This window comes from Podarcis tiliguerta (genome assembly GCF_965153285.1).
Source record: "Podarcis tiliguerta genome assembly, chromosome: 9".
Taxonomy (NCBI): Eukaryota; Metazoa; Chordata; class Lepidosauria; order Squamata; family Lacertidae; genus Podarcis; species Podarcis tiliguerta.
The window spans coordinates 37,967,569-37,992,805 of NC_139542.1; the positions used below are offsets into that span (position 1 = coordinate 37,967,569).

At 38.5% G+C, this 25,237-nt stretch overlaps 1 protein-coding gene across 5 annotated transcripts in view; it reads right to left on the minus strand.

The window, feature by feature from the left end:
* The window catches only part of LRBA (LPS responsive beige-like anchor protein), a 350,444-nt gene that overhangs the window by 223,612 nt on the left and 101,595 nt on the right, over positions 1–25,237 (minus strand). For all 5 annotated transcript variants that reach the window (XM_083456976.1, XM_083456977.1, XM_083456975.1 and 2 more), the window contains exons 35-36: positions 10,561–10,625; positions 3,819–3,927 (exon numbers count right to left, since the gene is read on the minus strand). In XM_083456976.1, coding sequence (XP_083313102.1) covers positions 3,819–3,927; positions 10,561–10,625 — 174 coding nt within the window. The remainder of the gene's footprint in view (positions 1–3,818; positions 3,928–10,560; positions 10,626–25,237) is intronic.

The following is a 25,237-nucleotide window of genomic DNA, read 5'->3' on the forward strand; positions in this document are numbered from 1 at the left end:
TTCCCCCTGCTAGAGGTGACATGGTGCTACACCTATTTTCCACTACACATGTTTACCATTTACTTTTAAGAAGTCATGGCAGCGGTGTCATCACCCCATTTTTTGCAGGAGATGTTCACAGAAAACCCTGAAAGAATACGTTGTATTTGTGGCACCTATAAGCATTCACAGTATCTATGAATATTTAATAGACTTCCCCTTAAATAATAATAAAAATCAGGTTCAAGTCACTCCAGATTTAGCCCAGGGAAGTCGTAAAAAATATTGCTCATTCCAAATTAATTGTGCAATGCTCATAAGTCTATTGCACCCACTATCAAAGGATCCCTGCATGCAGTAGGATTGTGTGGGCATTGAGAAAAATCAGCTCAGACAAAAAAACAAAGTTCTGCCCTTTTTCTTTGCCAACGCTTAAATGGAATAATAATAATGATAATAATAATATTTTTATTATTTGTACCCCACCTATCTGACTGGGTTGCCCCAGCAACTATGGACAGCTTCCAACATATATAAATACATAATAAAACATTACACTTTGAAAGGCTTCCCTATACAGGGCTGTCTTCAGATGTTGGTTTCATTCTTTAGAAGATACATATTTAAAAAGATATAGTCTTGTGCTTATTATGAAAATGATGGTTTAAATGCATACTGTGTGCTGTTTTGTGCTTTAATATAAAAATTAATCTCACTTTTTTATTTCAAAATTTTCTTCAGGGCATTTTAAACAGCAGTACTAAGAGTTAAAACACATTTTATTGATATGTGTGAACATATTCCCTTATGTTTGCGTGATTTGATAACAGAATTAACTTGCTCTGAAGTGTGGCGTTACAGCAAATCACCACGTGGTTTTAGTTATAGTTTGTTTTCTGCACCCATCTGAATAATTCTGCTACATTTGGATTCATGTTATGTTCATGACTGAGTCTTAACTCCTATCTATTCCTTCGCAGATTTTTTTTCCAATGCTTCTCTTTCCAAAACTAATTTCTGCTGAAACATATGGATATCTTGTGATTTCAAGAGGAACATGCCTTGGTCAATAGAGAAAACTATGGCTGCCTCCTCCAGTTCTGATAACAGAAGTGCTGTCTTTTCTGCAGCCTAGCTTCTGTTTAAGTTCAAGATTATGTGAATTAAATCCCTTCAGCCATCACACTGAGATATAACAGAGTCAAGGCAACATCAGATCAAGAAGTGTCAACCAACACCTGCCTGAAGACAGTTCAAAGACATAAGAAACACACAGAGAAATAAAAAATTGTGGTCAGTTCTGACAGAGGCAGCATTTTGAAATGCAGTAAAAAAAATTCCCATGATTTAGCTATTCTTATGTGAAAAAAGTGCGGTTAAAGGGCAGAGGGGTATGTTAGCAGCAGGAAAAGAGGAGCAATTCACCTAATCAATGAGGCCATGTCACTCATGGTGCATCTGCATAAAACCAGTGTATAAGTTGTCACCTTTGTCAGACTCCAGTGATTATCAGGCAATGAACTAAAAAAGATGTATATTTCGTCTCCACAGGACTGTCTACCAACCCTTCATTTTTTGATGTAACAAATGAAACCTGCCTGCTATTTCACTAGCACAAAATGACAATGTAGATATCTGACAACATCTCTGTTTGCAGGAGTGGGTAACTAGGTCTAGATGAAGTACAGACAGCTTATTAAACAATGCACAGCATGAATCCTGAGACCCACAGAGATGACCTTTAGAAACATTACCACTGTCCAGGAAAATAAACTTTCCACTTCTTACGCATTTTAAAACAAATGTTTATGTGTTAATATATAAGGAAAATCCTCAATGTTTCATTTGTAAAAGAAAGCTGCAAAACAAAAATAAAATTAGTTCTTAGGAGAATCCAATAAAAAACTAGTTTTTTATGAGGTATTTCTTTTTTTGTTCTGTATTGAACTGATTGGGAGGCCATAGTAATCCAATAAATCCAAAATACATGTCAATGTAATTCATTGTCCCTCAATAATAAATTATCCCTTATTTTTATTTAGTTTGGGTTTATAAAAAAATATAAAATACTTTTTTTGTTACTACTTCAGCAAAAAAATAACTTTTTAGACTTTGTTTGCAGTATATTTATATGTGTAAATATTTGGTTGGAGGCGGTAACATATCCATGGCTACATTTTTATGAGCCACTGGAAACTGAAATACTATTACAGAATAGACTAAGGATTTATTTTTGTGAAAGCCACTCAGGTGTTTATTTGTCCAAAAGTCATTGTGTGAAACCCCCATGTGAACAAATACACATTTGTACTAAGTTTCCCCAGAAAATTAAAGGCATGTTTGTTTGTTTTTTAATGCTGAAACTGTTGACAGAAATGGTAGCAATTAGAAAATCTAAAATGTGATCTTTACAAAAATGATGATTCAGAAGCAGCTAACTCTAGATCCAAATTAGTAGCTTAGCTGCTCCACTCTTCTTATTGATTGCCAGTTCTGTACCAGCTGCAAACTCTGGCAAGGTTCTTTAAGGTGCTTTTACCCTGCCAGTCCCCACTAAAGACATTGTGCAAAAGCAGCTCTACTCAGTCAATCATTTTATTTTGAAATGGCTAAAAGATTGCTAGAGAGTAAATTTATACAAAGAGCAGCCTGATCTAGATAGACCAGTAAGTTTAATTCCAACAACATGTTGTTTTTATCAAGTACTTAAGATTCCAGTAGAGGAGTGGATAGGAGACTAAAGAACATAATCCACATCAACAAGGACAGTCAGGGACAATATCTTTGAAAGCCATAAGCACGAGAGGATTAAGGAATCATACTGGTAAGGTTATAGTTCATAAGATCCATTTGCAATGCTACGTCAAAAAGGATAATGTGGTCATGGGATGCATAAAGAAGGAAATAATTTGTATGTGTGCAGCAACAATTGTGTGTGAAACATCCATGAGACCAGTGCTAGAATGCATCGGACTAAACAGACTGCTGTAAAATATTATACCTATTTGACTGGTGCAAAAAAATCAGTCAGAATGATTTGGAAAATGAGAGTGTTCTAAGTAGGGAGAGTGTAGGAGTTCAACCCTATCCAAAGGAAGACTAAACAAACTACAATCACGCAAGTGACTTCATGGAAAAAGTATTTTTGTTGTTGTTCTGATGACTCAGAGGGAAGTGAAATTACCAAATAATATTTCATTAAGAAAAATAATGCAAAGTTCAATTTAAGTCTACAAACAATACACTGCTTTATTGAAGTTAGCCTTTTATCTATATTATACCAGATGTTATACTGGATGAACATCGTTGTCAATTATGAATGTTAAAATAAAAAATTGTAAATCATCCCAAATTTTATCCCTATTCTCCGACCAGCAGCCCTGTTTACAACAAGTAAAAAAAGTGGGCTGGATCCAGAGAAGATACAGCAGAACTCCAATCACATAATGGGTCCTTCTTGTCTCTTCCACCCCCGCTAAAAGTCCCCTCCTCTCCCCATAGCTGCTCCTGAGGGTCAGGGAACTCTCTGGATGTGCAAGATGGGGTACACAGAGAAGCAGAAGGACCTGGGAATTGAAGGAATTCAGTAGGGTTGCCTTGCACAAGTGGAAGTGCTTTTCTATTTGTGAAAGATCTCTGGATCCAAGAGAATAGGTGCTTCAGAGCTTCTGTGTACTATTTACAGGTCAACATGGTCAGGGATTTTAAAGACACAACTTCACAGGCACCTGATGTGTTTACATTTTTAATCTGGCATAGCTGTGGTGCCTATGTTTCAGTTTATTACTCCACTATGTATGAATGAAATACTAGTGCAATGTGTAAGATTTGGGACTTGCCTCAAATTCAGCATGCCTGTGAATATCTTCAGCTCTTTGTCTGCTCAAGATAAATTCTGCTTCATTTGCAACTCTCACCAGATGATCCTTCATGGTTTGGCTCAGCAATCTGTAAACAGAAAGAAATTTGGGACAAATTGGTAATGATGGATTTCAAAAAAACAACCAACCAACCAAAGGTTTTAAAGCATTTTCAGTAAAAACACCAATGTCCAGATCCAGCAATATGCTCCAGGAACAGATGTTCAGACACAAGCATGGAACTGCACCACCTGGAAGTACTTAGTCATTAATTTTGAGAGAGGGAGTTGTGACCCAAAATATACTTGATGAACACCTCTTGCATCAAAATGCCGGTTTCTAAAAATGTAAATAAAAACAGCTGGAAGGGTTGATCATAAATAGGTTCAGAACGAATGAAGACCTGAAATTAAATGGAATTTAAACCCCTTTTCTCACCTGCTGTGGTCCTGAGGATAAACCTTCGTCTGAAGTTGGGTTTCCATTTAACAAAGGGTAAGTTTGACTCCAATTTGCATACATTACTTTAGAGTAGAGTGGGTCCTTCCACTGAAATGAATGGCTGCTGTTTAAATGAATGGTGACTACCATGCATGCAACAGAATGATTCTCATATTGAAACAAATACAGAACTTTCTATCAGGCATTGATTTAAATCACCACCAATACTACACAGTATTTCTGAATCTTAATATTTAAAGCTAAAATACACCTCTACCAATACAGTACATAAAAAACTTAGTTAGTTATGAAGCTCAATTTGATAATAAGCAAGAACAGTTAACCAAATGTAGGCTATACATAAAAACTGAGTCCATATTCCACTGATATTCTTTTAAGAAAGGATGGTAGCTGAAAATGGAATCAGTGCAAATGTATGGAAACCACAGGCAAACAGCACCATGATTTTCTGGCACAGGCTTACTTTACTGACAACCAGTACTCGAAGATTCCTAGATAATACTGAAGCTGAATTAGCTGTCTCTGGTTTTCATTTTAAATATCGAAAACATTAACTCTTTTCTGTTTAAAGATGCTGACATGCCCTTGCAAAACCTTAACACTACAATCTGATACTTAAAGCACTTTACTGATACAGGCCTCATTGAAGTGAGCTGGACTTACATTAGCTGAAAAGCAAGAGCCTTAGTCATCTGCAAATCACCTGAGATTTTCTATTAAGTTTACTAACGCAGATGTTCCCAATTTGCACAAAGATATTTAAATGCATGCAGAGATGATCAAACAGAACTCAAAGCAATAAAAGCCAAACTTCTAAAAATATACTTTGTTTTATAGGTGAACATTTTAACACAGAATGTAAAATCTCTATGTGATCTTCAAAACACTAGCTGAATTATTCTCCCTATCCTTTCAGGACACCCCAAGATATCATTTGTATTTTCATCACATCCTTAACATTGTTTGATGTTCTTCTCAGTTATGTATTGTGGTTTTATCTAGCATGTTCTTAAAGCAATTCCTATTATGAATCCAGAACATTAAAACGAATTTGTTAATTGTAAGAACATAGTTTTCTATTAGACGTAGACCATCGTACACATAAAAAAAAAAAACACATACAAGACAAAACTGTGGTCTTGAGGGTTTTTTAAAAATTGTTTTTCAGTGTCGGTGAGGGTTCTACACTTGACATTTCCAGAAATGAAAACTGGGGAAATGTTACCCCAGTTTTCTCCTCATAATCCTTTTAAGTAACTTGGAAAAAGTCATTATTTTAATTGGTGTCAATAAAAGGACTTTTTAGTACTTAGTATAAAATACATGCTCTTTCATTCTAACAATAAACGATATACATTTGGTTGTGAAATTTTAAGTGTTGTATTCCCCTGAATATTTCAAAAATGCACCCATATAAAAGTTACAGATACAATTACTTATTGTTGAAATAGTATCACCATCAACTCACATAGTGCAAAATCAGATTCCCTGCCTGACGGAACTGACAACTTAAATTCTGACAAAAGTTGGTGTGGAAAGATAGGAGAAAGGGCATAGCCAGGGAGGCATACAAGTGTTACACATACTCAAAGCATTGTTGCAGTAGGGGATGAAAGTAGAAGGGTTAAGCCAAAGGCTTAGTGGAAGAAGCGGGTTTTGAGAAGAGAGATGATATAGGAGTTCTGGGCAGAAAATGAGGACCAGCAAGAGATAATAAGGTAGCAAGCTGGTAGAATTGTGGATATGGGGGGAGTTATAGCAGGAATATAATTGCATTTAAGGATATTTTATATAGGCAGGTAAAAAAAAAGGCAGATAATTAACAGATGAATGATTCTTTAACTGGTTGATTGCAACCATGATTTAGTAATCTATCTATAAGTGTAGAGTCATGATTCAGATAGGTAGCCATGTTGGTCTGACGCAGTCGAAATAAATAAAAAACTGTCCAGTAGCACCTTAGAGACCAACTAAGTTTGTTCTGGGTATAAGCTTTCGTGTGCATGAAGTGTGCATGCACATGAAAGCTTAGACCCAGAACAAACTTAGTTGGTCTCTAAGGTGCTACTGGACAGTTTTTTATGTAGAGTCATGATCTTTGACTTGTATGAGTATCCAGTGGAATAGCCTTGGCCCATCTGTTGCCCTCCAAGTATTTTTGGATTACATTTCCTTAGTAGTACCAAAACATCTGGAGGGCAACAGGTTGGCAAAAGCTGCAATAAAATTGGCCTATTTTTCCAATTCAGAACTGATACTTCAGTCACATAAATTCTAAATACACAAAAGTTTATAACTGAAGTAAGAATAATAAATTTGTGAAAAATAATTTTGCAATATGGTGCGTAAGTAGAGCGTAAGTGGTGAACAGTGGAATGAAAAACAGATACATATTGTTCAGTATCTGTACATGAATATCCTGTCCAGTCATATATAAGAGAAAAGCAGCTGGTGTTAACTGTAGAAGAGTGGACTGTTAAAAAAAATATGTTCTTAATATTTATTAAGGTTCTCAAATGTACAAAGCATGCTTCAATCTTAATAGTTAACTTTACATGCTTTAAGGAAAGAAGCCCATCATTGTAACATACAGAATAAACCTTTCCCTACAACTCTGAATTTTGAGAACTAAAGTACACATATTGGGTTCCAATGCTAAGGACTAGCTTCCAAGTTTATGTATTTCTGACCTGCCTTCACCTCATTCATATCGTTATGACCTTGGCCCTTGATGAACGCATTATTAGTCTAGATAGCACAGTGCTCTTAACACACTGAGGAACCAGTGTTCTGTTCTGTCTGGGCAAGGTGCGTATCATTAACAAGTCCATTGCTGAAGCTGTTAGGTTTCCCTATTAACAGCTGAGCTACGTTGAAGCTGTTTTCTTTTTAAGCAAGTTGTTGGGCGGGGGGAAGAATCAAAAGCAAATGTATTTTAATGTAGATTACAGAACCCTATAAATTACACTAATAATTTATGCCCTATAGCAAGCAAATGGTCTGGATCCCAGGAAACGTCAACGGAATGAAAGCAGCCGCAAACACAGTTCCCTAAATACTCAAACAAGATTTCTACCACATGGTCTTGCACCACCAGCTGCCCTGGGGGAGGGTGGAACAGGAGAGAAAGGAAGCCAGGTGAAGATAACACTAGGCTCTTGCTCCAGCTGCACAGGCTTCGTTTTGTTTTAACGTGCATGATTTATCCACTGCATTTCATAAATGCTATGAGCAGCTTCAAGGTCTCCAGTGGAAAGGCAGGATTTAAATCTAATAAATAAATAAAATATAACTGTATGTACTAAGTGAATAAAATATAATCATATGTACATTCTACAGCACTTCACATATTTTTGCAAGAGGTGGGAGGATGTATTTGGATTTGTTTTCGTTTTTCTCCTCCAGCACAAGATTCAACAGCCTTCAAGTGACCAGAGCACACTCCATCAGCAGTCATGCGCCTATCTGCTGGCAGCCGTGAGGTAAAGGTAAAGGGACCACTGACCATTAGGTCCAGTTGTGGCCGACTCTGGGGTTGCGGCGCTCATCTCGCTTTACTGGCCGAGGGAGCCGGCGTACAGCTTCCGGGTCATGTGACCAGCGTGACTAAGCCGCTTCTGGCGAACCAGAGCAGCACACGGAAATGCCGTTTACCTTCCCGCCGGAGCGGTACCTATTTATTTACTTGCACTTTGAGGTGCTTTCGAACTGCTAGGTTGGCAGGAGCAGGGACTGAGCAACGGGAGCTAACCCCTTGCGGGGATTCAAACCACCGACCTTCTGATCGGCAAGCTCTAGGCTCTGTGGTTTATCCCACAGCACCACCCGCATCCCAGCAGCCATGAGAGAGGCACCTAAATGCTATCCTAACATCCTGCTATCAACATATGGAGGGTCGTGGAGAAAGATAGTTTAGGGCTGTGTGTTACATAAATGAACATACGGCAAGCACCCCCTATAGTATATGCAATTATTCCTTTTGAAATGCTGATATTTGAAATATTAATACTATACTGTGTTAGATGAAAATATTATATGTTCGAATTTACACCATATATTGCTAATTGCTCGCTCTTTGTACACAGCTGAGTTCACAAAATGTAAATGCTGTCCAGCAGTGACAATTAGATATGAAACAGCATAAGGCATTTAATTTACCAGATATATTAAAACATTAGGAATGACCCTAAATTGAAGCGTTCTGTCCAAACTGTGCCTTTTCTCATATTAACTGCTACTGCTATCTGAATCCACAATAGGGAGATTCTCGTTGCAAAATAGGAACTGAGTTTTTTGCTTTACCTCTTAGGATGCATTTGAAAAACCAAGGGGGGTTAATGTCTTTGAACCTCATGGCTATATAGAGATTGCAGGATAAAATGTAACTGGCTATGTCTTCAATTTCACTATCTCCAGGGATTAATATGAACCAGGGTTCACCCATGGAATTTGTGCAAAGTACTTAATCTCAAACATCTGAAATTACGGAGTGAGAAGACTGGTAGTTCAGAGGATATGGCTTCAGTTTCAGGAAGCCTCAAACCCCAGAACTCTAATTTTATAAATTAAGAACTATATTCAAACAGGCACAATCTGAAACTGTTAAGTATGGCCGTTATATCTGTTCTCTAACTCCGCATTATAGCTTCTTATAAATCCCTTGAAGTTAAAAATACTTTTCAGTGAACACTTTCCAGTGCTTGCCTCAAGCAATAATGCATTATCATTGCATAATTTGTTCAATCAAACAGAGTTTGCAAAACATTATCAAAAGCTCCAAAATTATGGAAAATTTAACAATGAACATCACTAACCTTTCTAACAGCCCAGATTTCACTATACTGTTAACTTTGCATACCCACTTTATCCCTCCTTGCAGAGAATTTTTAACTATGTGATGAAAAAATCATGTTGGAATTAAACCCATCAGCCTCTCTAGGTCTTTGTGTACACTTACTCCCCCACAATATTTCATCTATCGGCAAGCTTTCTATTGCATTGAGAAAGTAGCTTTAAACCAGAAGCAACTCGTATTGTCTTGAACAGCTGACTCTGCATTTTACCAAAGTGGCTAAAGCACTCTGAGGAGAGCAGCCAGAGTTTACTACTTGACATAGGATGAGTGCGCTAATCACTAAGAAGGAGGGAGTAGCTAATCTCTCTGCTAATAAAGATTACTTTGGATTTAGAGTTCACCAAGTCTTCATTTAAGATTTACATTTTAGTAGATGATTCTCTAACTCTACTAAGACAGACTAAATAAGTGTATTCTTCTTTTCCAATCATTAAGCGCTTTATTCATTTTCTATATAACTATGGTTACTACTTCTGGTGTGATTATTATGTATTTTTGAACTACTTAGGAAATATATACAATTCTACTGAATTTAAGTGCACACCAAAGTTAATGTTTCTGCCATGACCTGTCATTTTCTATAACACACTTTGTATTCATGAACTGAACTGAAAAGTATGAACATCTAGGCTTACTCTGAAATTTCTTATAACAAAAATCATTTTGATGAAGGTGCTTACGCAAAAATCAGTTGGTATATTTATGTATTGCATTTATATACCACCTTTCTGCCACAGCACCCAATGTAATATATACAGTACACTTGCTTTTTTTTCTATTTCTTTTTTTAAAAAAATGCCTGAAGTGGTCAATTTGAGAAATTTCACATGCATACACGTAACTAATAAGTCCCTTAAATCAGTTATCTGAGACCCCACAACAGCGCTCTATAACTCGCGCCCCAACAAGTCAAACACAAGCAACCAGCATGTATTGGGTCTGCCAAGTAGTTGACATTCCTTCGAATAACCAGTAGAAACAGGAAGTGTCAGCTTACTGGTCACAAACTGTGCAGGTCTGCCATAGGCACACTATATCAATATGACTACAGATAAGAGAAAATGCCAAACCACAACAGAATATGGGAGCAAGCCTGTGCCGGGGGGGGGGGGGCTGGTACACTTGCCCTGAGTCTGAGATGCATTTTTGTTTGAGTTATTCTAACAAGACTTCCTCCCCAGGTTCAGACAACCTCTGCAAAGACCTGTACAGGAGATTTAGCGGCTGAATCAGGTTCACAAAGTTAACTGTACAATATTTCTAAAGGAATGCAAATGTATGCTACCAAATCCAAAACACTTTACTTGTAGACAAAGAACTTCATAAGTCAGCAACAGAAATTAATCAGAATTTGCTCAATATGAATAATGGTGATTATAGAAATTAATATAACTAGGAAGTTACCTTCCTTCGTTGACAAGCTCAATGAAAGCTAGGCCAGCATTCTTCTGTATTGAGTTCTGCCACTCCTACAATGCAAAAGTGAAAAAGGTAATTAAAAGAACAAATTTACATTAATTAAACCAGTGAAAACAGTTATAGTAAAAGTTAAGATGGTGACACAAGGTATTAAAATTTTAACTCAAAATTTATACATACACAACTTTAATTTAAAAAAGGACTGGTTGTGCTGGCTAAGTACCGATGTATTCAATACATGCAGTACATGTATTGTTTGTACTGTAAACAATGTCAGCTGATGAGCATGACCACATCTATCCAGATAACAAGAACCATCCAAAGTGCTATTCAAACTAAGCATTCAGCATATTGACTTCCTACTACAAGGGTGAGAGAATACCAAGGTCAAAAGGTATTAAGCCTGTCATCACCACAGATGTAGGTTAGGCAAAAATATTTTTAATCTATTTTTAAAATACTTTTCTTTTTTTAATCAACAACCCACTGCAACTGATAAGGCCCCTAAAGTTGCTTACAGATTGGGGGGGGGGGGAGAATAGTTCTCATAACAGCTCTTTGGTACGGAAACAGTTCAACTAGCCTGACTGCATGGCCAATGTTAAATGGCAGAGGAAGAAGAGTCAAAGGGCTGGTGGTCTTTAGGCAGAGACTGTAGATGAGTCCTTCTTCCCCTCTGGGGCAGCCCAAGGCAACTTCATCACCAAGCACAGTTTTGATCTCAGGTTTCCTTAATCCAAGGCACCACACCTTATCAGTTCTCATCACAAACCTCATTATTTTATTAATACCAGCCAAGAGAGCTAGATTGCTGAACAAGCCTTGGCACCTCAAGAAACAGTCCAATCAGCAACTGGCCCATGGCACAGCTACCATGGAAATACTGCAAAATAAATAAGGTATCCAACCCACAGGGTATTTGGGGAGTTCCCTTGTGTCTTCCTCTATAGGCATGCCTCAATTTACAAAAAACAACAACACATCTGAATAACTAGAAGCATTTGGGGGGGGGGGTTGCTCATAGGCCTATAAAGCAATCAATCATAATTATGTATTTTTGTTGCTACAATTTTTTGGAGTATACAGTTGTATACCACAACAATGGGCACTAAAGTGATTGTTTATCCTGCCTAGATGTTTCTATTCTTTTGCCAACATGCCTCTTCACTTGTTTTAGCATTCCCTCACAAAATATTGGCAGGAGAAGTGTTGGAAGGTGGGGATATAAATGAAGAGCTATCATTTTCTCTACATGACATCATGCACATGTTTTTGTCTTCAAACAATGGCTTTCACCTTGAATCACACTCAGTGTAGTGCTTCAGAACTTAATTACTGAAAACAGAAATTGCCCAAACTGAGAAGCAAAGACATTTATCTTGGGTTTTTTCCAGCTTAACTCTCTCTATCACAGACAAAGATCAGAGAAAATATTAGTCTAAACAAATTTTTTTAAGCCACAGGTGAACACTCCCTTAAGCATGCTTTAATAGCTTGGCGGGGGAGGGGGGCAAAAATGTAACAACCAATGTCTTTCATGTTTAATGCAATGCTTCAACACAGCACATATATCCTGTACTGCAATTACATTCTCAGAGCTGACTGCATTGTTATGTCAAGATCTTTGTTATCCTTCTCCCAAAGGTGCTGATGAAAAACATGTTAAAAGCCTCAGAGTCGACCACTAATGTAGCTGAATAACTGGAGAATACATTTCAGCACTTTCAAAAGGAAGGACTGCAAGAGGAGATCGACCAAGTCAATAATTTCATACCTGCTGTAAGCTGAACTTAATCGACTACTATTTCCTATGCCTATAAAATCTACTGCTAATGTACATGATCATAATTACTGTGCAGTCTATAGTGAATCTATAGTAAATACTTAAGCACTGACAAAAATGCAAGTAGCTGTGAGATATAAATTGCCTTAAAGTGCTGAAAAGAACTTTGCATGGGGCAAAGGAGGACCATGGATGGCAGTAGAGAGATCTAGAGGGTGTGTTCTTCAGCTTAGGGTCCTTGAGATCATTTCTTGGGAACTGGAGGTGGAAATTAAGAAGCTGAAATGCAGCAGACAGAAGGCACTGTTCTCTTGGTGAGCAAGGGTAGAAGGCCAGGAGTCTACTATTTTACAGGGTCTGATCTGTCCAGAAATGTCATCCTTCCTGCCAATTTCAGAGGCCAATGTTAAACACTCCGATCATCTGCTCCGATGTAGGCTCTAAGGCCTGAACATACACAGTTCCAGGTATTCAATAAGCTAGGTTCAAGGCTTAGAGCATGGGTAGGCAAGCTAAGGCCCAATCGCCTTCTAAATCCAGCCTGTGGACGGTCCAGGAATCAGTGTGTTTTTACGTGAGTAGAATATGTTCATTTATTTAAAATGTATCTCTGGTTATTTGTGGGGCCTGCCTGGTGTTTTTACATGAGTAGAACGTGTGCTTTTATTTAAAATGCATCTCTGGGTTATTTGTGGGGCACAGGAATTTGTTCATTTCCCCCCTCAAAATATAGTCCGGCCCCCCACAAGGTCTGAGGGACAGTGGATTGGCCCCCTGCTGAAAACGTTTGCTGATCCCTGGCTTAGAGTAAAGGGCCCCATCAGAATGGTCACATCACACCCCAAGTCAATTCACACGTTGCATTTTCAAATCAGTAGCTGCTTCCTGATGCATTTTAGATCCAGTTCCTCCAGATCCAACTCAAGATCCAACTCTTTCAGCTGCAGCAACTGACTTCATAAAACCTGAACTGAAAAACATACCCCCTCAAGATCTTGATTCAGGTACAGTTGCTTACTGTCTCAGCCAGGTCCTGACACTTAAGTGTTCCTCCACTTACACGGACTCGGGGAATAAATAAATGGGTACAGGCAGTGCTTTATTTTCTTTAAAAAATGTTTAGGCATACTCTTGTTTTGACTCAAGAAAATCGCCATTTTATAGTTCAAATTTGGAAAAATAAATACAGTAAATGGACAAAAGTACAAAGATTCATAAAATGTTTAGGGGTATGCATACCCCCAGAAAAAAAGCACTGAATACAGATACTTCAAATGTATTTGAAGTTGCAAAGCTACATTCAGAGCTCCCCTAGGGAAACTCCAAATGTCATGCTAATTGTAGTGTTCAGCATCTGTACCAACTTGCAGATGACACCAAACCAGGGGGTAGGGGGTTAGATAATTATGCCACTGAAGACAGAACTAGGATTCAAGACAGAGTTAACAGATTGGAGAACTGGGCCTAAACTAACAAAATGAATTTCAACGGGGGGAAATGTAAGGATCCACGCGTAGGCAGGAATAACACATTGTGCAAATCTAAGGTGGGGACAAGTGAATTGGCAATGCTACATGTGAAAAGGATCTAGGGGTCTTAGTAGACCACAAGCTTAACATGAGTCAACAGCAACCAAAAAAGAGGAAAAGAATAAGCTAATAGTATTCTACACTGCATCAACAGAAGTATAGTATGCTGATAAAAGGGAGTAATAGTACTGCTCTATTCTGCCCTGGTCAGACCACACCTGGAGTACTGTGTCTAGTTCTTGGTGCCACAATTGACAAGTTGGAACATGTGCAGGTGAGGGTGACCAAAATGATCAAGAGTATGGAAGTCAAGCCTTATGAGGAACAGTTGAGGGAATTAGTTATGATTCAAGTTCAAGTGAAGAAAAGGAGAGTCTGATTAAACACAGGAATAACTTTCTGACAGTAAGAGCTATATGAACAGTGGAAAAGACTCCCACAAGAGGTGATGGACTCTCCTTCCTTGGAGGTTTTCAAGTAGAGATTGGATGGCCATGTCTCTACTTGAGATTCCTGCACTGCAGGGGATTGGGCTAGATGACTCTTGTAGTCCCTTCCAACTCTAAAATATTATGATTCTATAATTTTATGACAGAAGGGTAGATTTTGGCACAGCGTTTGGAGAAATGTGTTGACATGAAAAGGGAAGTTTGGCAATTGAACCAAATACCTCGAGGGGTAGTGGGCTTGTTGGGGATGCTCTGGCCCTGCATTTCTTGCAACAAGCAGAGCATTGGAAAGGACAGACTACTACAGGATCCCCTCCAGTTTTATTATTTATGGTATACGAGAAGGGACAGTATGTAAGAGTTCAGTTTTGTCAATTATGCAGCTGAACAACTTTGCACAGATCTGAGGCATTAAGCACTTCAAGATTTCTTAGAAATTTGTAAGAAAAGAGATTTTTAATATAAAAACATAGCAGTCTGTAAAAAAAAACCAAAAACCTGCTCTGGGAAAGAAAGCTTAGCCAAGCAACATTATCCACCTGATCAATACAGATGGTATTATTTTGATAAGGTGCAATAGAAGTTGCTCTAAGTCCACCCATCTACAAGCTCTCAACAGATGATCATCATTAAACCTCTATCAAGCATCTATGTACTGAATTGTACAAATGTGTTCTATTAGTACGTGGTCTGACTATTTCGCAACACTAGTACTCAAGACAAATGGCAGCTGCTGCCCTCTGAGGTCTGAAGTCAAGTCTTTAGGGAATCTCAAAGCCCAAATGGAAAAAAACAAGGGCTGTTCATTAGAGACTGCTCCAGGCTAAAACTTTCAAGGCTGCCATTAGAACTATATAGCGGCTAATTATTTTTATAAGGCTAAAAAAAAAACACGACACAATGTGTTCAGATATAAGCAGAAAGTACTTTTTGTTCCATTACATTTGAAAACTATTGCTCTTGTCATCAAAACAAAGGCAGTAAGGAACCAAGATTTTAAAGCCACATTACACTAGTTAAAGAATTAAATTTACCAAAGCCAAAAATGAGCTTTATGATGTTCACTTTTATCTCATATGAAATAGTCCAAGTAACTGGCACAATCCAATGTGTGCCCTGTCTTTTGAGACTTGAGAAGGGGAAGATTTGGTATAACACTGGAAAAAGGAAACACCATGGAAATTATGTGTAAATCTGACACTTAAGGTAGATTCAGGTTCTATTCAGTGCCTGAAAGTGTTAAGCACTAGGGGTTTTTTTTGGGGGGGGGCACTCAGATCAAGACAAAGAAGCAAGGAAAGAAACAATAATAACACCCCCTCCCAAGGAAGGAGAGTTCTGGTAATAGATAAATTTGTTTTTAATGTTCGTGGTCAAATCCAGACCACAGCCAAAATCCTGATCCATAACCATATGTAAAAATTGCATTAAGACTCTATCAATGCAGATTAAATAATTATTAGAATAATTAGCTCTACAAGTCCATTTAGAGAAAGGCTATTACAGCTTTATTCCTTATAGGAAAAACAACATTTGAAAACAACTATGCTAACTCAGTTAAAGGAAGGAAAATGCAAAGAAAACAGATTGAGAATGATTTATATGAATGCATAGTGCTGAAGTTAATTACAACTAACCCAATAAAATAGTGCCTTTATTATTGTACAGCAAGTAATAGCCTTAGACACAGAAAGCAGAGCTCTTTCTACTCTTTTTCGTATGCTCAGTCCCACAGCACACTACATTAAGAATTAAATAAGTTGTAAATATGCCATACAGAAACAGCAGTTTTTAACTAAAAGCAGAAGACTCCCCTGCTGTTTAACCATTCTGTGTATTCCACTCCGAGCAGGCTTCCTATAAACTGGTGTTATATTGTTGTGCAGTAAATACCTGAAATTACCTTATAACGAGAATTTAATTTTAATACTTAAATAGAGAATTCAAGGCCACAATGAACTTTTGTAGACACAAACTGCAGAGGTACTACTTTTATCTTTCAAAAGAAATAAGCACTAATTTCATACTGCCATACCATGTACTGATAAAATTATCGTGTTTTAAATACTAACTTCATTCCTTCCAGCATAAAGTTTTCTTTCAAAGCCATATGGTGCATATGTTTGTAAAACATACCTATATAGCAGGCTCACAAAATTCAATGTTTATTTATTTCACAAGATTTATACATTGCTTTATCATAATAAAACCTCAAAGCAGTTTACAAAAAGAATAAAACATAATTGTCATTAAAAACCCAGTTAAAGGCATTTAAAACTAAATAATTATATCAAGGACAAGCTAAAAACCAGATTAAAACACATGTTAATATTCTCCATATGCCACAGGATTTTCAACCACTTCTGGTACTGTACAGTGGTCTTAGCTAGACCTCTGAACAAAAATATATTTTGCTGATGGCATGATTCATTGGATAAGCATCACATCAAACATCCAAATGATTCAACCACAGGAACAAAACAAAACAAAAAATCTGGCCACCTGTAACATTGTTGGCACATCCTTGTGCACTCTAAAGAAAAATGTAAAAACTTACTCTTATTCATTCATTATTCATTTAGGAAAATTTTACACCACCTTTCACCTACAAGAACCCCCAATCCAGCTTACACAGTTAAAATACAGATGCAAATATATGCAATAAGAACAACAATAAAATACAAAAGAAGTGAGAGCTAAAGACCAGAGCAACTCTAAAGCCATTTGTAGCAGAAGGAAGAAAAGTTAATGTAATCCAAATGCCCAGAAACAAAAATCTCTCAATCTGTAACCCAAAGGCTAAAACAAAGGGAACTAACTGAACAAATTCTGTATATTAATAGTCAACTCCTTCTCCGATTATTGTGTAACTAAAACAGCAACATGTACAAATGAGTTGGAGGACCCAAACACTTGTAGTATGTTTATGAAGAAAGTGGGGGGAAGATTCCCCCCAACAGTGTGTTCTGAGGAGGCTTAGTGGCTGCAGCATGCTATGAAGTACTCTATGTAGTTACTATGAAGTACTATAAGAAGAGACCTGCTGAGTCAGGCCAAAAGCCAACTAGTTCAGCATCCTGTTCTCACAAAATAGTTAACCAGATGCCTATCAGAAACCTGCCAACAGGACCTGAGCACAAGAACACTCTCCCCTACTGTGATTTCCAGCACTTGGTATACGGAAGCATACTTCCTCCAAGTATGGGGCTGAATGAACAGAAAACTTGGGGGACGGGAGTGGAATGCTATCCTGGGAAAAGCATGGCTTGCTGGCTGGCGTTCTTGGTTTGGACCACTCCACACAGCAGCAGTTTTTTGCTGCAACTCCTATATGTGAATATATAATGTACGGGGTGTTAGGGGAGGAGTAGTACCCACGGTGTGAGACACATCATGCTCCTTCTGCGGTATTTTGTACACCTTTGGTCCCCACCATGCACTCAGCTGTCACCGGTGGCTCCTAGAAGCCATCATCATGCAACAGCGGCCATACCCAGGAAACTGCTTCAACTGGCCAGCTAAACCAGGTGAGGGTAGCCAATGGGTCTCAAACCCTTGATGAGTTAGGGATTTCTCCTGAATGCGAATATAGGCTCCAGCTGATTGAGTGGGTGATACCAATAATGAATCCAATTGTCAAGAAGGTGGTTTCTGCACATGCTGTAGAGGGAAGTGAGGGACAGGTGAGGCTCACCCATCTAGGAAAGGAAAACTCTTGATTCTAAACCACTGCTGCCTTGTGGGATATCTCTGGGGGAAGACAAGGGTAAGGAGCAAACCCTACACAAATCTGGAATGGAGTCCCTAAGATTGTTGGATGGCACCTTGTACATCTCCATCGGGCAACTCCAACTGCCAGTTTTTTTCTCCAAGGGGTACTCAAAGGTATGAAGTACTGGCACCTCTTTTTGTTGTTGTTAAAAGGTGTGGCACTTACTGTAACAACTTCATGATGAGTAAAGGTAAAGGGTAAAGGGACCCCTGACCATTAGGTCCAGTCGCGTACGACTCTGGGGTTGCGGCGCTCATCTTGCTTTACTGGCTGAGGGAGCCAGTGTACAGCTTCCAGGTCATGTGGCCAGCATGACTAAGCCACTTCTGGCGAACCAGAGCAGTGCATGGAAACGCCGTTTACCTTCCTGCCGGAGCGGTACCTATTTATATACTTGTACTCTGATGTGCTTTTGAAGTGCTAGGTTGGCAGGAGCAGGGACCAGACCAACCAATCCCCCCATTGCGGGGATTCGAACTGCCGACCTTCTGATTGGCAAGCCCTAGGCTCTGTGGTTTAACCCACAGCACCACCCGCGTCCCTTCATGATGAGTACCAGCACCTATTTTTCTAGGGGGCGAAAGCACTGCCTACAACCAAGCTGGTGCCAAATATATTGCTCTGCTTTCCTTTGGACCGCATCAGCAAAGCTGAGAGTGGGTTATTGTCGTCTGGGCAGCCCATAACCTTCATACACACCGCCCAGGCTTCTGCTCCAGAGAAATCAGCCCAGTGCTGCTAACACAGCAGTTGACTTCACCCCCAGAGACACACCGCATTGTCTCTAGAGACAAACAGATGGCAACAGTGACCACCTGAGAGCAATCAGTAGGCAAATGAACCAAAGTAATTAACCACGCTTAATATTAAAACTAGCATGAGAATCAAGTTGGCCAGACACCTCTTTTGAATTAAATATTAACTCTTCTCTGTTTGAAAACAAAAACTGGACGCCAAAAACTGAACACAAACATTCTGCTCTGAGTGCAACTAATACTGGATAGCATATCACTAATAAAGTTATGAGGGAAAATGTCCTCTCAACATCAGACACTGTAACTACAGTGCCTATTCGCTCTTGCAAGGCCCAATTTAAACCTGCCACACAGCTTTCATTTGCCCATGCCAGTGCTCTGCACTGCCAGATTCTAGTTTAAAACGGCACTTACTATGTCTGCTGTCCCATATGTAAGCATCCTAAATAGGCCAGCAATCTGTGAGCCTGGCAGACACAATGGTAACATGCTGAAGCTGAACATGTAGAGGCTAGAGCATGTAGTAAATACTTTTTAAACACAGCCATCTGTGTAGAAAGCCTACACAGGTAAGTGATTTATATGTTGCAGTATCAGGTTTAGAATCAAGCCTGGGTAGCAAGAAACTATCTAAATTGCCTCAAAATAACTGCTCCCACATTTATAATTGGTGTAAAAAGCACACAATTGCTACCACACTCTATACTTTCTATCCTACGGCCAGTCAGCTTGCATCCATTCCCCTAGTCTAGCCCCTTTTTCCTAAGCTCTCAAATTAAAGAGAAAAGCTGTAAAACAGCAGGTTCTCAAATTAAAGCACACTTTATGTTCAGGGGTCTCCACACTTATAGGCTGACTTCCTGTCAGGAAGAGCTCTATTTCACTGCCTAGCCCAATCAGCAGGGAGCTCACAGAATTAAGTGCCAGTTGATATTACTTTGTTTTACATTTACCACCCATGAGAATATTGTTCAAAGATCCAGTTAGAAAACCAGCATGGTATCATCCTTCTGACTAGACTGCCAAACCACAGGGTGTGCTCTCTTAGCACAAAATTCACCTTAAATGGTTGGGTTTTTTAAGTCCTAGTGTGCGAATGAAGCAATAGGATGCCTTGAGGTTTGAGGGGGAGGACGGGGCCCTTGCTTCTGCAGCTAAATTATGACCTTTTAGTTCTTAACATCTGCAGTGGGATACTTTAACTTACAATTGCTCTGCTGTTTTGCCCCCGCCCCATCAAATAAAACCCCTTACTGAAAATACTGGATTTATATATATTAGAATAATGCAATTTTTCAAGTGTGGACACTAAAATAATTAAGGGAAATTGAAGCATGTGTGCACACACCAAACAGCAGGACTACATATCTGTAATTTATGTTAAAGTACTGCTTTGTTTTGCATATGTTCCTTCATATGTATAAGTGTTTCTGGTGTTCAAGAGATGGTCTCCAACATCCTTTAAGCATACAGAGTCTTAGCTCTGTTTGGTGTCACAATGTTTAGACCTGCTAGGCTAGTCTGGAAAAATCTTCACTCGGATGAATCTAAAAGTACATCTCCTCCTCAGGATCAAAGTTTTCTCTTTTTTGGGCGTGGGGGTGGGAATGTTCTGCAAGTTGGAAGAAGAAGCAAATAGGCTGCATGTGCTTGGTGCCTCTATGTTTAATCAAGAAACTCTTTTGCACCTCCCCAGCCCCCATTGGAGTGATTTTGACAGCACTGAGATTCCTACATTCCAATGTGAAACAGAGAGGAAGTTGTGCTCACGTCACTACGATTATTCACTGCGAATAATTATCTTTTTGGAATTCAAACATAAGAAGGAAAGGGCCCATCTGAATTTCCAAATCAGCGTCATTGCTTTATAAACATGGCATTTGTGTTCAACCTCCACAGACTTTCCCGGAATTCGAAGGCAGAGTTTATAATAAACCCTTTAAAAAACCAACACATTTAAATAAATCAGGGAGTTTTTATTTCCAGCTTGATACTCTGCTATGCCAGGTTGGGAACCTGCGGCCCTCCAATAATTGTTAGACTACAACTCCCATCTGTCCCAGCCAGCATGGTCAATGGTTAGAGATGCTGGGAATTTAGTATAGCAACATCTGTAGGGTCACAGGTTCCCATTCCTGTCCTGTGTTGAAGAAACTGAACTCTGCTATTTTCCAAGTAAGCGGTTTAGTAGTGAAGGCAGAAACATACAGGAGGTCCCACATAGTGATACCAGTTATCCAAGTAAGTAAGTTACGACTTTGTAAAAGATTGTCTGTAGCATATAAAGGGGAGGGAGGAGATGAGAATGGCATGTCCTGAATGTCCCATTTCAACAGCCCTCTTATTGGAAGCATTTCTCGGAGAAATCAACGACTTAAGTATGTATGATTGAGCAGGAGATGTGCCATGCACCAAACCCCACATAACGCACACAGCTTCTTGCTAAATAAGACTTTAAGTTACAAGAATTTGAAATTGTCCTTTTGCTACAGCTTTCATTTCTGGGTGAACATTCTAGTACCAAATCAGAACTACAGCCTAATCCTGGATTTCTTTATTGATTTCTATGGGCAGTTTCACTTTCAACCCAGGGATAATATAACATGGATTTTGCAATGTGAACCTTGAAATTAACTATCCAGACAAAGGAGATGCTTCTCAGAATGTTTATTCTCTATAGTTCGCAGTCACCTATGTTTTGAAAAGGTTTGGATGCTTGCCGCATGAGACATACCCAAGATTTCAATGATGTGATTGTTACATAAAAGTTGCATGTAGTTCCCCTTGAATTGAGATCTTGTAAGCAATTAGGCTACTCAGATAAGTATAATAGATCACAAAAGCCTTGCCCTGAGCTCAGGGGTCAGAACCTTTTTCAGCCGTGGGCTGTCCACCGTCCCTCAGACCATGTGGTGGGCTGGACTATATTTTGGGAGGAGAAATGAATGAATTCCTGTGCCCCACAAATAACCCAGAGATGCGTTTTAAATAAAAGGACACATTCTACTCATGTAAAAACACGCTGATTCCCGGACCGGACTGAGAAGGCGATTTGGCCGCATCCAGCCTTAGGTTGCCTAACCCTACCTTAGCTTATCACTATGTTTCTTTTAAGTTACAGGTGTATCCACACCAATTTCAGAGGGAACCTGAGAAACAGATTTTTCTAGGCAGCATGCCAGATAGTCAAGGTATTTTATTACGAGTCACTTAAGTGCAGAATTCTGATTCCTTTTCGTGCATTAAGTAAGTTTTCATAATCCTGACTAGGATACAAGAAATTTATTTATTTATTTAGAAAATGGGTCTACTGGAGCAGGGATTTTACTTCTTATAGCTGAAAGTTGAGGGCTTATTCTAAATCAGTTCATCTGAAGTAAAAATGCTGATCTTACATGAGAGTCCCATTTAGTGGTTCTTGCTCTTCCACCACCTATACAGAAGTCTTTTCTTTTGCAATTGTAAGAGCTACATAGAATTTTCACCTATTAATTCAAAGTAATCTGAAAATACAGTGGTACCTCAGGTTACATACGCTTCAGGTTACATACGCTTCAGGGAACAGACTCCACTAACCCAGAAATATTACCTCGGGTTAAGAACTTTGCTTTAGGTTGAGAACAGAAATCGTGCTCCGGCGGCGCGGCAGCAGCAGGAGGCCCCATTAGCTAAGGTGGTGCTTCAGGTTAAGAACAGTTTCAGGTTAAGAACAGACCTCCGGAACGAATTAAATACTTAACCTGAGGTACCACTGTAACAGTTTTAATCCAAAGGAACAGGATCCAGATGCAGAACTCACAGCCTTTTCCGGATGCGTCATATGCACCACCTGATATCCTCTCCAAAAAAAGGGTTTAAAATACAAATAGATGTGCAACATCGAACACAAATATTTTAGAGCAGAGAATATTTTAAAAGACTGAATTTTAATAAGCTTCAGTACAATTAATTCACAGAAATAGCTCAGTTAATAGATCTGATAAATAAATCATTGTGCACATGGGAATGTTCACTTACACGCACTTGAATCTGTATGTGCAACCCTACAGAAATCAGCAGTGTTTTTACTCCAAATAGAATCTAACAATACCTTTATATAAGAATGATGCACTACAGTAGCAAAGAAGTAGATCTACATACATTAAGGACATGATTCATTTAAAAGTAACACGATGCTGAGGATTTCATTCTTTTGGCTGTTTTAATTACTTGGACAGGAAGCTGGGCCCAGACTAGATGGTATTTCTAGTTTCAATGTACTATATGCATTTCTGATAAATGGGAAAAGAATAGATGACCTGGCAGAAGGCTCAGACAATAACATGTGATTTACAGGACATAAATGCAGCTACTATAAGATTTATCTGACAGCCCTCTACGATAGTGGACTGTTGAGTATCCGATGGAATGATTTCTAGTCTGGAAAGTCTACTACTGAGTAGCCATACACATTATTTATTTATTAGATGTTTTGGGTTGAAACCATTTTTAAATGATGCACTTCACAATGCTCAGCCATAAATTTAGCTTTAAACTCTGGAGGGGAGGTAGTGTTATTGGAATGTATGTCAGACTGAATTAGGATGAGCAACACAATGCTTTTATAAAGTGGCCTTGAATGCAACGCTGAGTCCTTCAAAAATGATATTAATGTCAAATAAGCAGGAACACTTTTCTGTTAATATTAAATGCAGAATTCCTTATGTTGCAATAGTTAGATATGAAGGTAAGTATTCAGTGTCAGAACTGAATGTCACTTTAAAAACTGCTTTAGGATGTTGGGTTATTTTTGTACATTCAGCTGGATTGTTAGGCAGAGCAAAGCAATACTATGTTAAACAACTTGAAATTTTGCCCTCCCAGGGAGGGGGGGAGCTAAGACACTCGAAAGATACCGGTCAAACATACAGCAGCAAAATACTGCTGAACAAAATGGATTTTTTTACTGTACTACAATACAGAATAATCTTACAAGAGCATCAACAAAAGTTGTAGTCTTGTCTTTTTTAATCCTTGTCAAAATAATGAACATTTTTTTCTCAAACCACAGGTATTTGGGAAATGATGTGTCAGACAAAGCCTAACAGTAAAGCAAGACTAATAGGTATGAGTAAATAATATTTTGAGAGAATTACTGATTAATATTAGGTACATATCACAAAAGTATTAATCAAAGCAGAGATCTAATTTAGCATCATGTCCAACAAATTTGTAAAGTTTTAAATCATGCTTGCAGATGCTTATTTGTAACTACTTTGTATTATTTATGTGATTAAAAACTAGTTTTTGACCTGATCTTTCGATCTTTGGCACTCCTTCCTCTCCATCTCTTCTTAAAAAATTAATTAAACTTTTAGCAAGAGGGTCGCTTCACTTCCCCCCTCCCTTGTCCCACAAAAAGAAAAAAAATCAATCAAACTCAACCCCATCTCCTTCCAGTATCTGTAAAATGTCGAGCTGAAATTCAATTTCATATCTCTCATGCTTTCATGTAGCAACAGACAGTTTACCTCTTAAGAAAATAAATCACTTCTGTGATTGCCATACTGACCTCTCTGAATTAGGAAAATTCAGAGTGAAAAATGTAATTATCACCCCAGATCAAATCTGTATACATCTGGAGCTAATTTGATTTCTTACACCACTTTTTGCACAGTCAACGAAATATTTTAGCTACTCTTTGGTATGAAAGGATGTTATGGGTTTGGTTTGCTGTATTGGTTTATTTCAAGTATTTCATATAAAACCTCATGTTTCACTGCTACCAACTCAACTAACCCATTGCCGTATTCTAACATTAGATTACCATTAAAACAGCACTGTGACATGTATGACAAATAGGCACATTAGAGCATGTCATTTATTCCATTTTAGATTGCATCAGTACCAACACTATCCAGTGTGGAGACACACAGCAGTTCTCAAGGTACACTTTGTTTTGCTTTTTTGAGCCAAGAAACAAAGGGGACATAACTGAAACTTTTGTTATTATTTCCAGTATACAGTAAGGAGCATTTTAATCCAAATAATTTTATGCATGGAGTGCTAATGTTCAAAACGCATTTCAAGTAGTATATCTACACTTCGGAAGATGACCTTTTTTAAAACAAACAAACCCTATCATGGAAAACAAGAAGTGAAATTGGATGAAAACTCTAGATTTTTGCAAGCTTATATGCATTCCAAGAAGAAGAGGAAGAGGAGGAGGAGGAGGAGGAAGAGGAGGATGAGAAAGAAGAAGCAATCCTGTCAACATGGTTCTGACTACATCACTGAATAATAAGGCAACTAGAAACATAACTGGCTCTTCACTAGTTCATTGCAAAAATCCATTAGGTGTAATCTCCAGAAGTAATTGTTTTTATTGCACTTTA